The sequence below is a fragment of the Neolamprologus multifasciatus genome, chromosome 20, assembly GCF_963576455.1.
Source record: "Neolamprologus multifasciatus chromosome 20, fNeoMul1.2, whole genome shotgun sequence".
NCBI classification, from domain to species: Eukaryota; Metazoa; Chordata; class Actinopteri; order Cichliformes; family Cichlidae; genus Neolamprologus; species Neolamprologus multifasciatus.
In genome coordinates this window covers 25,002,014-25,019,574 of record NC_140458.1, presented here as the reverse complement: position 1 = coordinate 25,019,574, position 17,561 = coordinate 25,002,014, and the positions used below count along the sequence as shown (strand labels likewise).

General features: G+C 42.3%; 1 protein-coding gene across 9 annotated transcripts in view; it reads right to left on the bottom strand.

The window, feature by feature from the left end:
• The window catches only part of agrn (agrin), a 257,822-nt gene that overhangs the window by 13,104 nt on the left and 227,157 nt on the right, over window positions 1–17,561 (bottom strand). For 6 of the 9 annotated variants that reach the window (XM_085147100.1, XM_085147104.1, XM_085147102.1 and 3 more), the window contains 12 exons: window positions 17,100–17,292; window positions 15,592–15,807; window positions 13,813–14,042; window positions 12,112–12,246; window positions 9,688–9,778; window positions 9,226–9,390; window positions 9,018–9,129; window positions 7,418–7,429; window positions 5,435–5,551; window positions 2,424–2,607; window positions 1,522–1,609; window positions 568–591 (listed from right to left, as the gene is read on the bottom strand). In XM_085147100.1, coding sequence (XP_085003226.1) covers window positions 568–591; window positions 1,522–1,609; window positions 2,424–2,607; window positions 5,435–5,551; window positions 7,418–7,429; window positions 9,018–9,129; window positions 9,226–9,390; window positions 9,688–9,778; window positions 12,112–12,246; window positions 13,813–14,042; window positions 15,592–15,807; window positions 17,100–17,292 — 1,567 coding nt within the window. The remainder of the gene's footprint in view (window positions 1–567; window positions 592–1,521; window positions 1,610–2,423; window positions 2,608–5,434; window positions 5,552–7,417; window positions 7,430–9,017; window positions 9,130–9,225; window positions 9,391–9,687; window positions 9,779–12,111; window positions 12,247–13,812; window positions 14,043–15,591; window positions 15,808–17,099; window positions 17,293–17,561) is intronic. The other 3 variants (XM_085147106.1, XM_085147101.1, XM_085147107.1) reach the window with 3 other exon arrangements.

The following is a 17,561-nucleotide window of genomic DNA, read 5'->3' as shown; positions in this document are numbered from 1 at the left end:
CTTTAATAACTAAGGCATGACCGAGGGTTTTCCCACGCACAAACTCCACAGGCACCAGAAACTAGGTTGAGTTGTATTTAGTATAACCTCCTCTTGTAGTTTTCAAGGGGTCTCATTCATTTCTCACATTAGCGCTTAATGCCATTCAGCATAAAGCACGTGGCAATTCATTTTGTTTATGAACGAGCTACAACCATGCATAAAATATTGCACATTCTCAGTACAGCAATTCATTTTCTCGGAGGGCTGTGCACAATGCTTATCATGCAAACATTCATGCTTCCCTTTGCACTGAAAGGAAAAAAAGACAGGAGCTAATGGCACTGCATGATGCATTAAAAATAAGGAAACCTGTCAAATGAAATTATGGATATGGACCTTGGATGTAAAAATCTGGCTTTAACGGTTAAGATGAGTTCTGTGTGGATATTAAGACGGGAAACTGAATGTGCTTTAATCTTTGCATTTGGGTTATCAAACATGGATTTTTTTAAAACTTTTTTTTACTGCTGTTAGTCGGGCTGGATTTGAAACTTGGGTAAATACCCAGTGTTAAAGTCTACTTACTCTGGGATCTCATTGGTCAGTTGGCTTGAGTGAAAAGGAAAGACAGTGAAGGACATTCACATGAGACAAAGACACGTGTGGACAAAGACAAGGGAGGTCAAGGACAGAGGACGAACAACTGGAATGCTAACGCCATCAACAAGCAGCAAAGACACATCAAAAGGCACACATGGATGTGTGAAAGAATTCTCCAGCCAGTTGTTTCTGAGTGAGTGTGAGGTATGAGCGTCCACGGCAGCATGACGATCTGCCCACCGTGGCCCGGTTTTCACACCTCTGAGTGTTTGTGTGAGGAGCTGCAAGTCGAAGATATAGAGCCGTATGCTTGACGTCGTTTCAGGCTCGTCACATAAACATTTTTGTTTATGCCAACCTGGAGGCGCTCTCTTGCCAACCTTGTAGATGGATGGAAGACTAAAAATGTCTCATCAGTTGCCTGAAGTGAGTGGATTGCTGTTTTTTTGTGTTTTTTTATACAACAGCTCCAGAAATCATCTTCCAACTACGTCATCGGCTTTCTTTCCCCATTACGGGGAGTTAAAATTGAAGCCAACACATCTTTGAAAGCGTGATGAAAAACGGTCATCCGCACATGATGACCACATCAAAATAGGATGAGAAGTTTAATCATGTGTGTGCTTACTGTTCAGCATCAGTGCGAGCTGCGGGGTAGACTACAGGGCGAACCGAGCGTGCTCTGGGCAACACTGTGATTGTTAACTGTCTCGCTAATTAGTGAAATCCTGTCAAAAGCGTAGCGGGACTTGCCACAGACAGAACGATGAGCTATTAGCCAAGCGCCTAGTTCACCCTGAAGCCCCAGCGCTGATGATATCATCAACACTGTCATCACAGCTTACCACGGGAGAAGATGGAGAAAAGAGGGGTTATTTGGCTAATAGCTTCTACAGCAGAGATGGTGGATGATGCTGAACGGACTGTAGTCTTTCTTACCTCCTGGTAACAGCGTTGTGGTACTCGATGAACGTCCGTCCGTCAAAGGCGATGGCCTCGGTCTCGCCAGCAGACTTCTCGTGGATGGCTGTGAAGGACAGGGGCGGGGCGAGGAATGATGAGAGGATGAGATCACACCAATCAATAAAGATTCAGTTATCAGAGCCGAAGGCAATGAAGTGTGAGCATGGGGTAGGTGGATTGGTGCGTTGGCCACACGCCCAAGGTTAATGGCAAAAGCAACGACTGAGTATGTAAGACAGATTGGCCCCGAACGAGCGCACGTCTGGCAGAGTATCACGAAGATGATGAAAGGAATGCGCAACCCCTTCCTTTCATAAATATTCAGTTGACACAGTTCATCATTTTCGTAAGTGCTGTGTTAGTTTGAGATCAATACATAATGAGAGTGACATAAAAGAGACATCACATGTCTAATATTGGCATTATTATCTCGCAATGGCAGAGCACAATGGAAATAAAGGTCTTATGAGCAGAAAAAATTGAGACTCATATTTTACCTTCTACAGAGGCAAGCCAAGAACAAGCAGTGTTACGTGAAGCATCACTGATTTCAGTGCCACTCATACTATGCTTTAAAAGCAGCCCAAAATGCTAGGCTTCTGGAGTAAAACCAGATAATCTTGGATGAGGAAATAGAACAATTTGTACGGTTACAGTGATTCACTGAAGCCGCGCAAAAGCATGATAAGGTGATCTCAACCCAGCAAGTATTGTTAGCCACTGGCTTACACAAGGAGAAATCACACTGGTCCTTAAAGTAGGGGTAGGAAATGTGTTTAAGCACTGAGATTTTCGCTGGCTCATTCACTCGGATTAGGATAAAGCCAAATGTAATGTATGTGTTAGGACAGACGACAAAAGATGGCAGCGGTACTCACTGTTCTGGCAGTGCTGCCCTGAGAAGCCGCTGAGGCATTCGCAGTTGTAAGTGTCCAGCTGAGGTTTGCAGCGACCACCGTTGTGACAGGGCTCCCTGGAGCAGGGGTGATTCTGGAACATGGCTACACTGCTGGAGCGCAAGGCATTCTCCTCCCTGAGGATGGGCGTACCCATCAGAGTGATCTAGAAGCAGTGCACACAGGGCGTTATCAGCGGGTGTTACCTCAGTCTGGCTTCGAAGACGTTTAAGAAAAAAAAAGCATGCATCTCGGCAACTAGCGACGTTCTCGCTAGTGGCTGCATATTTCAAAAGGCACCGGGAGAAAATAAATTGGATCTGAACCACAGTGGGGAGTCATATTTGGGATTTCTGAGATAGTACATCACTAAAATCAAATATCAATTATTAAATAAGCAGCAAAATAAAAATGTGGAAAACATCACGATGACTCAGTGGTTTGATTGTACTTAACCAGGGATGTCAAACTCATTTTACATCGTGGGCCATCTTTGATCTTTGATCCTAAGCGGGCCGGACCAGTGAGACTCCTGAGATATTTTAATATAACAAAAAGTAGTGCAATTTCATCAATACAGCTTTTCTACATGTTTTGCTAATTTTGGCCTAAACTGTAGTAAATAAATCTGTAAAAATAGAGAAAAAAGTCTGTCAGCTCAATGCACAGAAAGTCTTGTAATAAAAAAATGGAAAATATTTGTTAATTAGAGAATGTCTTTTTTCTTTTCTTTCTTGTTTTTTCCAATGTAAAAATCAAAATTTCTGTAGTCTAATTGTTAATCTCTTACTTATTTACTTTGGTGTAATGTGAATGTCCACACAGTTAAAATGTGCTCTTTCACATTTTCCAAAGATATTCTGTGGGACAGAGTTTTTGTCAATCTTTGACGGATTGATACTGGCCCCCGGGTCTTATGTTTGACAGCCCTTTACTTATTAGTAACCAGGCAAAAACAAAATCTACAAATATAATGAGATATTTTTTTCTCTCTTTTTTTTTTTTTTTTTTTTGCCTGTCCCATTTGGTTCTTTAGCCGTCAGAATTGTTGTCTGAAGACCAACAAGGATACCCAATGGATTTATTTTGCCAAATGGATCATCATGGCATTGCCATATTGCCGTATTGGTCCATTTGATCAACCTTTGTTTTTATTATTTATTTTATTTTATTTTCAGTTGTTACAGACGGGACAGACATGAGTGAGGGATAGGAAAGGGAGAAAGAAAGAGGACGGAAAAGAAAAACAGAAGGGGAGAGGGACAGTGAGAAAGGGGAAAAAAAAAAATATCTCCGGGATCACCTGTTGAGAGAAAAAGAATAGAAAACAAGCAAAAAAAACCAAAACAAAGCAACATACTATACACAACACCATCGCATTAATCTAGCTAAGTGTAAACAGCAGTAAAAAAAAAAAAAAAAAAAAATAATAATAATAATAATAATATAGGCCACACCCATTTCACACCAAACCTGAGGAAACAGGATTGTGTTGTATATGTATATATATATATATATATATATATATATATATATATATATATATATATGTGTATGTGTATATATATATATATATGTGTGTATATGTGTATATATATGTGTATGTATATATATATATATATATATATATATATATATATATATATATATATGTATGTGTATGTATATATATACATACATATATTCACATATACATTCACATATACATATATATACACATATACATATATATATACATATACATATATATATACATATACATATATATATATATATACACATATACATATATATATATTTATATATATTAAAAAAAACACAGCTCTTGTACGTAGGTGTCTTCTGTATTCGTTCAGTTATTTCACTGAGATTTCACTGTTTGTTTTTGTGTTGTCCTTCAATAAAGAACAAAGCATACTGGACATAATGTGCAGTAAATACATGCTACATAGTTCAGTGGGGCTAGCTTTATAGCAGTGTGTGTGTGTGTGTGTGTGTGTGTGTGTGTGTGTGTGTGTGTGTGTGTGTGTGTGTGCGCGCGCGTGCATTTGGAGACAAATCAACAAAATCTTATAAACACTCCTCATTTACTATTTTTGAAGACATGCATTTATGTAATAATCTTAGTGACCTTTCTTTGAAGTGCTGCATTTACAATATAATTCTTGTCATGCTCGTATGCCTATTACCTCTGATAAGTCGTTTAAGGTATTAAAATTATCTGATTAAATTCTCGCCTCCTTAGCACACCACTTGAAGATTATCATTTACCACTCTTGATTGTTATCCAAAGGAACACATCCATGAAGGGTTTTGTGTTTTCTGCCGAACCATCCTTAAATCTAATTATGGCGACACATCCTACGAGTAAATAAATGCGTACAGTGAGGCTGTAGATTCAGTTTAACACGCACCTCTGAAGATGAATCCCCTGCTGCCGCAGACCGAAAATTGCCTCCGAAAATTACAACATGCGTGTTAAACAGTACACCAGACTCGGAATACTTCCTCATAATTAATTATTCCCTACAGGCCAAGCAAGACAAACGCCACATTTAGCTTTTGATTTGCTCGAAACTGTCAAGGGAAAGTTTGGAGAGGATAACTAATGACAACTTTGCGCAAACAGTAACATCCAGCCTTTGTTCTACCAAGTTATTTTTGGCACTCTGAGATGAGATTTTTGCTGGAAAGTGGAGGAAGAAAAAAACTGGAAAGTTGTCAGGGAAAGATCTGAGAATAGCAAAATGGAAAGACTTCAAAAATGTGCATTCTATTATTAGTGTGCACTAATCCAAATGAGCACAGCCACTGTCCGTCACAGAGTGAGCTCATAATGGAAAATTACTAATGCGAGGGCTTATAGCAGGACAGCGAGTAACTTATCGTTGGACTTTGCTGCTGTATGTCTAAGGTCATTAAAATAACATAGAATCCAAAATCTGAGTTAATGACACATTAATTTGTTTACAAAGAGACATGTATAAATTTACCTGCTGGACTGTTCCCTTGAAGCCCTCCGTAAGTGCAGCGGCTCTTGCTAGTCGGCTGTAATCAGGGGCTCCACCAACAAAAAGAGACTCTTTCAGGTTAAGGTCTACGTGCTGGTTCTGATGAGAAAGGACACAGACACGTTTCAGCTTATGAGCCAGAGATGCACCCTGCAAAAAAAAGCTCTACATCTACCTCTGTATGTCTTTATTGAATCTTTCCCATAACCCATCATCAACTTTTCTCAAGAGTTTCCTATTCAGAACATATTGGTTTATACTTTTACCGCAGTCAAGGGAGCCAGGAAATAAATTGCATCCTTTTACCCAAGATATAAAGACTGAGATTAATACACATATACCACATTTACAGACATGTCACAAATGTCCCATAAAAAAAGATTTAATACTGAAGCCAGCAGAGGCTTTAACTGAACTTCCTTGCCTCCCTTCCACGCCAATACACTTGATACATTACAACATAATTGATTTCTGTGTCTCTCAGAGAGAGTGGTCAATTATCCTATCTGTGCGACATAAAAAGAGACTACAAAGGAAAATCAGAAGCAGGCTGGGCTGGAGATATGGATGGTTCTTTACAGACATCTCTAATGAATGGCTGATTATAAGCACCGACCTTTCAGACGGTTGAGTGTGGAGACACATTAATTGCAATTCATTTGTGCAGCAGGCGGCTATGAAATTCGATTCTTTCCACCAAACCTTTGGAACAATTGCTTTGCATTAGCAAGGTGCCTCTTTGCTACTTTTGCATGGGAGAACTGGCCCACTTCAGAAGGAAGGAATTAATGATCTTTATTTTATGTAGGGCAGTAATTGCCAGAGGGTTAAAGTGGAGTTAATTGCTGTAAAAATGATGGAAGGGGCCAAATAAACTGGCTTTGTGCAGGCAAGCTGGCATCAGGCTGGCTTTTATTTAGGATGGGATTTGGAGTGCGGGAGGCTGTGGTCCTTGGCTGAAGCCTGGGGCTGTGTCGCTGCACCTTGAGCCGCGTCCAGCAGAGATAGAGCAGAGACTTTGGCCAAAGCGGCTGGACCCAGTTGTGGCTGTTGCCTCTAGGCTTTGCCAAAAGTTGTCACCAAACTGTAGGGCAAAGCTGGCCACCTCAGGCTCTGTATGCAGACATTACTGCTCTACAACACTCATCTACTCTGCAGATAGAGTTACAGAAACATACTGCACCTTCCCTGAGATCTTACCCCTTCATAGAGTGATACTCTGGAATTTAAGTACTCACTATCTATGTAAAGCTACACTTCTATGACGCTAAGTGAAACTGCATGCAATGGAATGGTAGATCATGTTCTAAGTTTTCCCCCTCTTCCAGGTAATAATAACCACCTGTTGAAAGAGGATGGCTGGTTCCATGGGGTGATTCTTGCTCAGTGATGTTCAGTGAGACTTGTGTCGTAATGGGTAAAAGAGTGAGCAAGTTCATGATATTATGGAGGATTGTTCTTGTGCATAAAAGAAGTGAGAGCAGATGACAAAAGAACAGCCAGGCTTGGCTTAGCACCTCACCGTCTCCTACGGTATATATCCTCCTCGCCTCCCATGTCTTCGCTCTCACTTTCCGACAGGCACGCGGCACTGGCGTGATATCCCCGCCTACGGCAGACTAATGAAGACGTTTCTTTGTTGCTAAAAACAATGGCCATCGCAAAAATGGCTGCCTCTTTTCCTTCTTCCCACCCACCTTCCCACCCCCACAGCAGATGGACCGAGGTGAAAGCCAAACCTTGTTCTTTAGGAGCATCTCCTCTTTGGTGTGTGCGTTTATGAGCTTATGAAAATGGCAAAGTTGTTCTACAGAACTGGCACCTTTAAAGCTGCCTGCAGCTCTGCAGAAGTACCCTTTTTGTGGTCTGTGCAGTTGTTGCATGAAGAGATGGGGGTGAGAGGACACAGCGAGGTGGCTCAAACAAAATGCGGGGCTGAGGTGTGACTGGGACTTGTCTAATTACCTTGCGTGATTTCTTATTTCCAGACAGCACATCATAGAGAAGGAAAGAAAATGGGGAGGAAGAGAGTTATTAGGGTAACTATAAAGTGTCTGTGCACAAAGGAGCATGCAGAGCTAGGCAAATGCAAAAGCTCATAAAGCACACACATACTATAACACACGCACCTGCAAGAGTATTAAAAAAAAGCCGCTGTGAAGCACTGACATGTGAGACAGACACGTTAAACAAGAATATAAAGTGTGGACAGCACACCTTTGCATTATATATATACACACACATAAAACCACAAAGCTGTGCAAGTGCGTATTTACACTAGAGAACATGAATGCAAATGAGACAGTAAGTCTAAGAAGGCCGTGCATGAAACATACGATGCCATTAGCAAAAGATGAAAAGGAGAAGAAAAAAATACACTTCATGGATGAGAGTCTATGAATAGTGCCATTTAACCCAACCTCATTTATAGACCACAGCCATTCAATAAGAGGTGAAGTAGATTATTATTTCTCTTATCCGAACCTTTGAATGTTTGTAGTTCATTACGCCGGCAGCCTGAACAAACTTTGAAATGAACATGCTATATGCATCCATTTATGTGCCTGTGTGCGACCACCTTTGATATGATATAGGTTTCTCTGAGCAAAGCGTATTGTAACGCCTTCCTGGTTCTTAGCGCTGAAGTGGGAGAGAATTAGCTTAGAGCAATACTGGATAGGGTCTCTGCAATGAGCTCCATAACTAGTCTCAGCTCATCCCTTGCGTCCTCCCAGCCCCCCACTCGTCTTCGCTTTTCCCTTGCTCTCTTCCTTTAATAAGATTTTCTGCCTCCGTTGCTGGAGTAAAACACAATTACCATACGGACGATGGGGAGGCAGAGGAGGGGTGACTGAGCAGCGAGAGAGAGGGGGAAAAAAAGAAAAAAGCTGTGTTGCATCTTAGAGGAAGTTGATGGAGTTGACAGAGTGCATGTTCATAGTCAAAAATTACACTGTTTAATATAATTGGATGACTTCCAGACTTATCAAACTATTAGATCGCCTTCATTTGGAACCATGTACCTGCTTTATTAGTCTAGTCGCCGGGTTTAAAATTTTCATTACGCACTCTCTCGCTGCTGCTATCTCCTTGATCTGCCTCCACCTCCCTAGGCAGCACCCTCAAAGGCTGGATTTATGAAATTGACTGTATACCAGCAGAAAAGGCTGCTTTTTGAATTTGGTAGGTAATGCTAACTTTTATCTCTAGAAAATCAGGAAGCTTGGAGAAGTATTACAAAATTAAGACTGCCCCTTCTATATTTACAGCTCTCCCTCTTGCATTGCTGGATTTCTGGAGATAGCTGCATACTTTAGTTAGAACAAACTATACGCTCTGGGACTGTGTACAAAAAAAAAATCAGCAAAACTGGGTAAGAAGTAACTTGGACACTACTTATAGGGGCCTGAAGATGTGGCGTAGATGAGGCATAGGCACACAGATGGGTATATACACATATAAATACAGGCAGACATAAGGGTAAGGATAGCACTGGCCCCTGGGCCCCGCATGCTAAAAGCAAGATAACCATTAGCAGTAGCTTGGTGGGTTGCGGTTTTCTTACTGGTGCCTCTCCTCGGACAGCACCCTTCTTGTTCACCATGATCTCTCCTTTGCGGTTGGAGCGCTCCAGGTTGACAGTGTTCCACACATTCAGCTGGATCCGTTCCTTACTCCTGAATCACACACAGTCACACACATGCACAGTTTTATATTTCTCTGTTTTCTTGTTTGATAACTTAAATCCTCTTAGATTCTCAAGTCGTGGTAACCTTATGGTGGCAGGTCCCTTCCCCAGGTCGTAGCGAAACTCCAGGAATCCACCGCTCAAGGACAGTGAGATGAAGTCTCCTCTTCCATCCGATTTTTGGCCGTTGTAAAAGATCAAACCATTGGAGTCGTTGGCCATGAAAACCACTGTCATGCTAACCTTTTGACTGCAGATGTAACAGAAACAAAACACACACGTGAGTGTAAGAGGATCTTCTAGAAACATCTCCTAGATGTTTTTCTGTGTCTGGTGCATCAACACTGTTTCTCCAGTATTTAAAGACATTGTATGTTCTACATGCTCACGCTTAGACAACATTACTTGTTTCCGTCATTGTCAGTTCAGTCCAGGCTTAAAGAAGGGTGTTGTGCTTTAGGCACAGAACAAGCTCAGTCTGTGCGACCTACGTGGTATCCGGTGTTCAGTAATACATGTGGGTTTCACACTGAGGCATGGGACTTACCGCAGATCGTGCCCGTACAGATGTAGCCCCTTCAGCTCCAGGTAAGAGTCTCCGTTGAACAGTGGCATGTAAGCCCCTTGCCTCTCAACCACTGGGGGAAAAAAAAGAAGACGGTATTGAACCGCAGGTGTCGTTTTTGTTGCTGACAAAATTGAAATTCAGGGATAGTCGGTACATCTTTGAAGAGCCTGTCAGCATTAAGGAGAGAGATGGATTTGTGTTTTTATAGCTTTTGGGATTAAGACTTTCTCCTGACGGAAATTCAAACAAAAAAATTAAATAAATTAAAAAACCCTTATGTCAGACTGATTACACAGCCCGCCACTGTATAACAAAGGACCTTTGGAGACATGCGGAGTTTAACACCACAGCCTGGGACCTATCAAATAATGTGGCTATTGTATTTTGGCAGGCCTTTTTACAAATTCATGTCTTAGCAACAGGGTCTACGTCTGGCTGTCCTGTCTTTTGGCTGTCTGGAGTGATTAGGACAGGCACTGTGCCATCCTGCTAACAAGTAGCTTGACATTAAAAATCATTCAAGTGTCACTGTGGGAGTATGTGTTTATGGTGTTGCTTGCAAAAGCTACAATCACTGAGAGGAATGTGCCACGCTAGATGCTCACACATATACACATACCTATCTATGTAGCCGGCAAGAAAGCTTTTACTTGTAATTGGCTGGGATTAGTCAGGATGGGGAAGGGAGACATATAAGAGAAAGCTAATTAGCTATTGTGCAGAAGACTGCTAATGATGATGACGGCACGCACCGTGCAGGAGACGGAAAAAGAGTTTGGTGCTCGCAACAAGGAATCCTGCGCTGAAGTGAACACTTTAAGAGCTTCTCAGAATGTAGTTTCCTATAGAGCGAGTCTGGAGGGTTTTTCTTGTTTTTCACCTAGCGCTCGAACTGAAAGCACATCGATCAATAGGTGAGCAGAGGGCAAGGCACTGGAAGAAGCTGAATGACCAGGAAAGCTGCATGATGCGTGGGTGACTGAGTTTGACGACTAAGAAAATTTCCGTCAAGTTAAAGTTTCCACAGCTGGTCTTTGGTCTTTAAGTCAGAAGCGGCATTTAGCGAGCCGTTGCTTCTATTGCTAAGTAAGTAGCACGTATCCAAAAAAATGAAACTGCAACAAGCAGCTTGAATACACAAAAAAGAAAATCTCACACAAAGACCTAGCTTAATGTAACTGACAAGCCCCTTTTTTTGGTCTGTGTGTTTACTGCCTCAATCCTAATGATTGTGCTTCCATCACTAAATTGTAATGATTTACACTGTGACAGGGTAAAAGCATTGAGTAAAGTAGGCCATTGAGTACTACTGGAACACCCTTGAGAAAAGTCCTTGACTGTGAATATTATAGCAGCGAGCTACACTGACAAACCCCTGGTGGAATTGAAATGGAAACCACAGCTCAGCTAAACGTGCGCGCACACACGCGCACATGCTAAGATACAAACACTTCATATTATGACCAATTCACCTTCAGGCTTCTGATGAGAGCGCTCTAAGCTACCTGTCTTTTTAACTGTTCTCAGTGCAGCCCTCAGAGGGGACGTCCGCCTGGCTGCCACCTTATCTCTGAGCTCCTCTCTGGGGCTGACACTCTGGCTGACTGACGCTCCCATTAATCACCGCGGGCAGGAAGGACTGATGCGATTAGTCATCTCATTGATTCGTGTGAAAAAAATAGCCTTTTGGAATGGGAGACGCTCCCGCTCACATGGCATTGATTTTGGTTCACCTCAATTTATTTTAATCACCTGCTAACTTGGACTCGAGGCGAAGGAGAAAGAGGCTATTCCCATCTTGGTTTTTTTTCCGAATTCCCAGGGTTACAAGGTTGCTGGTGTTGGTGTTTCTCTTTTGTTCAGGATTTGCATCAGATTATATTCTTTTTAATTCACACTTGCAGAAGTCAACTTCTGCAAGCATTCATGACAACATCTACAAAGGAAGGGAGGGATAAACATGAGTAGACTTCAGAATGCCACACCGCCCAAAGTGCTAATGATGAACTTCAAAAGCAGCTGAGCTGTGCTCCGGTCTTTTTCCCAGCAGCGGCCTGGTTCTGCCATGTGAAACTAAGTACCAGCAAACATGTTTGAACACAACACCTGTGGGCGGAAAGGCAGGGAGGGAGGCTGCATCTTACCCACTAACAAGCGTAGCAGAGTCGATGTGGTGAATGGCCCGACGGGGCCAATCATCTACCTCAGTTCTGTATGCCACCAACCCTCCCTTTCCCTTCCACCCTGAAGGCTTTTGCACCCCCCACCCCCTTCTTCTGCATTTGATCTCCTTTTTCAATTCAGCGGGAATGGAAATGTCACAGAAGAGGGAAAATAGGCATGGAGGAGGGTGCTACTCAGCAGACTCCAGACCAAAACTCTGTTGTGTCCGGGAGAGATTACCGTTCTCGCAGTGTCTTCCTTCACGTCCCATGGGGCACTCGCATTTGTAGCCTCCCTCGGGCTGTGCCTGGCACTGGGAAGACGGATGGCACCTGGTGGGGCTGCACGGGTCGTGGACGTCGGCACACGTTAGACCTGGATGTAGACACAAAAATGTCAGAAGGGAACCACCAAGGAAACATGCAACAAGCGCCAACGTATTCAACCACTGACTCTTTTGTATTCCACTTGGAACGAGGGGAAGACAGAAAAAGGAGAGAGAAGCGGGTGTATGAGGATTTCCTCTGTAATAGAGGTCATTTTCTAATAGGATTTAGAAATATTACACGTCCAGATTAAACAGTGGAGAGCCTTCCTGCCACGCGGCCATGTTTCTAGGCCAACGCCGACTGTGGGAAAGGCTAGCAGGCGGCTGGTGGATGATGGGTTTGCCCTCTGCCACAGCCCATCTGAATTCACCCGTTATTACTTTAGCAGTCAGAGCCTGTGGTGAGGCGAGTGCTTTAATGGACCCCATCCCCGCTGAGCTCACAGGGCTCCCCCGTTTTCCTCACTCCTGCGTTTGGAAGCTGTATTTTATCCTCCACTCTTAGCTCCTCGCCACCACGGCTCTTTTTCACATCTATTCTTCCTCTCCCGTCTTTTTAACTCTATTACTCTCTCCCCTCTCGCATTCATCCAGCTGTCCTGGCATGCCCTCCCTCTAACTACAACTCTTCCCACCCATTTGTTCTGTCTTCTCTCTTTCTGCGATCTGTCCTGTTCCTTCCAATCTCGGCCACTTTTAAATTGACATCGTGACAAAATTAACTTCCATCTGAGGGCGCAGGCATCGGTCCAATTCTCATTAACACCACTTGTTGTACACTGGGTTGCTAGCATAACTTCTGTCACAGCAGTGCTTCTTCAGATTTACATGCCTCCCCAAGCTTCTCAGCACCAACAAAAACATAAAGGCAACAGTAACACAACGAAATACTTTATTGATCCACATTGTATATTCAAGGAAAATGGTTCTTAAACCTCAACTGACAGGTTGTTTCAATAACCATTAACCTGCCCCCATTTGTGGGTGAAATCCTTTACTATTCGAGCATAAAAGTTAGATCTGACAATTAAATTGCTTCTTGTGTGAAACTTTCCGCGGTAAGCTGCAGTATAACCAGCGAGGGGCACGCTTGGCTAGGCCCTGCTGGTGTCTGCTCTTAACTATATTCTCTCTCTCAGCTGCTTGTTAGTTGCCATCTGCTGGAGGGAGAAAAAGAAGAGGAAAGGAACAGTGGAAGGAGAGATAGGCCAAAGGCCAATCGCAGAGAATTAGTTCAAAGTTTTTCATGTTCTTTGCACTGCGTCAACATTTAAACTCCCATTTCTGTGCTGGACACACAGATTTGATAGTGTTTACAAAATGACTTGCAGCGCTGCTGCTGGGGGCATGAGTTACACTGTCAAATTAGCCTGTCAAGCTTACTTAGGATTTGTGAGTCAGGCATGACCACAGTGAATCCCTGTGGAGAAGGCAACACTGAGATGTATTAGCAGAATTTTAACTACAAGGTGTTAGGAAAGTTTGGAGATTACATATGAATAAGGCATATTTTCTACTTATTTCCCCGCGCTTATACTGGAACCAACTTCTCAGAACTCCATGACTGTCCATAACTATTAGGAAAATCGGCTGAATTTGTCTTAGCATCTTACCCCAGAATCCTTTGCTGCACTTGCAGTGGAACATCTCGGCCTCCTTCACCTGGCAAGCACCGCCATTCTTGCAGGGATTTGGCAGGCAGGGGTTGTTGCCGCATTCACCCACCCCGCTGCCGTACAGACTTTCGCCCCCGTTCTCTTGCAGGTTGAGATTCCGGTTGTTGACATCTAACATGCGGATGCAGCCCACCAGACCGACTGCCAACCCTGTCCTCTCCTTTACACTGAAGACAGACAGGGAAAAAAAGTTACACTACTAAAGCTAACTGAATCACACTGAACCTGCAGTGAAGAAATGCCATACTCTATGAAGTATTATTAATACACTTCATTATATTTCCATAAAGGAAGAGCTAGATGAAGAATTTTCCAAATTCACCTCGGATGTTGACCTTTTTTTCTCGAACATCTGATCATTTCGGATTAAAATCGAACAAACTGGTTAATTACTACTATTACTGACACCGGCTTTGTACCAGGGATGTCACAATATCATATTACATAATTACAATCATTCACATAAATGGCATTATTTTAACCATAATTCCAAAAGAAGTTGGGACACTGTGTAAAATAGGTGTGTAATTAAAAATAATAATAAAATAATAAACATTTTAAGTGTTCCTGAGCCTGTCCAGTGATTTCAATAAACCGTGCCCCTCTAAGACTCCCTTTTTAAACCCAATCACGTCACCGACCTGTAATATGATTAACCTAATTAGTTGCAAAATTGCTCCTCCAGCAGTTTCTTTTTAGTACCACTTACTTTTCCAGCTGCCCCTCTCTAAACTTTATTGAGACATGTTGCTGCGATCAAATTGTTCAAAGACAAGCAAGATTTTTCATTAATCAGTAAAATGTTTCCTGTGTTTAGATTTGCAAGTCATTACATTATTTTTCTTTATATTTTACACAGTGTCCCAACTTTTTGGGAATTAGGGTTGTACATTAATTGTACATGTGTTAACTAAAACAATATTACTAGCATGGAGTAGGGGGCAGATAGTTTGAGTGTGTCCACAGGCTTGCAACTAATGACTCTGATACACTGTGATTTGATGCCTACTGTCCGTGTCCTCAGCTAGCTGCAAGCTCTGGGGCTGAAAAATGAAGCAAACAAAACAAATCCCAAAGTGCCAAAAACTGCAATTCCGTGAACTTCCGATTGAAGCTGTGCTAAAAGCAGATTTATATTGTTATTGATTGATTGTTAAAATTCCCAACTTTACAGCAGATTTATGACTTAAACGTATCTACTAATTTTATAACATGAAGAATTTTTTTTCATAAAAGCACTTTATTTTTAATATTCCCATATTGTTATCCTCCTACTCTTTAGTGCACTTCTATTAGGACCAATGGATGAACAAGCAGCAGATGGGGAAAAAAACAAATGGAAGACGGGGCCGCACTCTATGAAACCACTCCAGGGAACTAACCTCACATGACTTAACGGAGGGTACCAGATGAATACAAATAACAGTAGTCGATTTATCAAAAAGCTGCACATGGCTAATTTTTCCCTCAAAAGTCTCCGAATGGGTTACGGGCCACTGAAGTGGGATTAACATTAGTTAACTCTACACTGAATAAAAAAATGGCAAATCAGCAAAATTAGCATAAACAGAAAACTTGATTGGTGCTGCTTGGAATTAGCTGGATACTGAATATATAAAATGTAGAATGAAATATTAAAATGAGCCACAGATGATGGACTTTGTGTCTGCACATCACTATTAACACAATGGTGTGACTGTAATTCCAAGGTCTTACTCTTGCTTGATGTCCTCAGGCACTCCTCCGATGAACAGGTTGGTGTCGAGGTTGAGGCCATCTGTGCCCCGTGGGCTCTCGCCCTCGATGTGTGGCTCGCTGTCCACGCTGAGCATGGCGTTTCGGCGGTTGCGAGTCACCACCAGCTGATGCCAGCGGCCTTGACTGATTTGAACTTTGCTGAGGGCCGTGCCTGTGCCCGAACCTGTGTTGAACCTGAAAAGGGATGACACAGAATAAGTTAGACACCTCAATTTACCAAAAGATCCCTCTATTTCTGCAGACTTTGATACTTTCATTAGGCAGGTATTTTTTTTTTCAAAATATCCAACTTGACTACAATGACTACAGGAAATCTGCTCATAATGCTCAACAAGACAAAGCTGGAGGAAAGAAAGAAGATACAAAAGTGTTTATTTGGAATTTCAGACTGGAGCATGTGACTGGAATGACTGGAATCACATCCTCATTTTTAATTCAACCTTTTTTCTAATGAGGTTTTGTTGAGAGAAAAAGGCTGTATCATCACAGAAAAGAGCCGTCGTGTATGTGCACCCACACATATGGTAGCATTATCGCAACCTGAGAGCAATTATCTGCCACAAATAATTAGTTCTTCTCCCCACGTCTTGGATTTGCAGAGCTGTGGGTGGTAATCTCACAGCTGTATTTCTAGAATTGAGGCAGAGCTCTATTTGAAAGCACAAGTGACTAATGATCTCCTTTAGTTTGCTATTGATTTTACCCTGAATAGAGCAATCTAACCTGGCCAGGTTGGGAGAAACTGAAAGACCTTGCAGGGGTCAGGGTGAAATGTGAGAACCAGAAAGACAAGGGAAGCTAACATTAGAAATAAAAGGTCCGAAACAGATGCACTGCAGCATCTCTAATTAGCTCATTCTTGTCTCTTCTGAAGATGTTCCCGTCCCCAAATGATTTTTTATTCATACGTCTCCGGCACAGAGAAGAGATTAGTGCTAGTGTTTCTGCAGGTTTCTGGCAGAAAAAGTGTCGTCTCTCATGAGACTAGATAAGACCTGCAGTTACTGTCAGCTTTCTTTCTCATTCGATCCATCTGTAAATACAAACACTGCATTTTGTAAATACAGCTTAGATTTTTCCTTTGTTTATCTGTGTGATTAAAGATAACATAAATTGTGCACTTGGGACATCTAGCATATATTCCCGAGTATATATTCCTTCCACCTGTAATCATGTGAACTGTAGCTTTTTCTTTTCCCGGCACAGCCGCTTTTCCGACATGTTTACTCACTGTAATTATTTGCCTCATTATCTTTAGTGCCGTCTCTTTGTTTTATTCTTATCTGCATCTGTTGTCAGCTGCTGCTGCAATGACCCGGTTTCATAGTGTTGATCATTAAAATTTCATCTTATTTTTGCCACGATGGATGTGAAAGTAAAAAACCTACTAAATTCAATCAAAAAACAAAACATCGGGACCACTGATGTTAGCCGACAAGGTCCCTCTTAAATCAGCTGACGTTCACCTGAGCTCCACCCTGCCGTTGACCAGAGCAAGAGAGATGAAGTCCTTCTTGCGATCCTGGCCGTTGTAGAGCAGGATGCCGTCCATCTCAGAGGCTCTGAACTCCATGGCGATGCGGACAGTGTGGTACGCGCTCATGGTTGGGAAGGCCAAGTAGGACTGGCCTCCAAATGACGGGATGTAGTACTTGATCACTGTGGAGGAAAGAAGACAACGAGACATTCTCGTCATTATAATGTGATTTGCTTAATTGCGGTGTGAGAGAAGGTTCATGCACATAATGATGCATGAGCGGCACGTGACAGAAAATGAGAAGAATTCTGTTTATTTTACAGGATTGATGTTTTCACCAAAGGCTTGATAGGTTTATCAAAAGCAGAAGGTGCAAAAAGAGGAGCCATCGTGCACAGTCTCACACGCGTGCACACACAAACACACACAGGAAATGTTTGTTTTTTGTGAA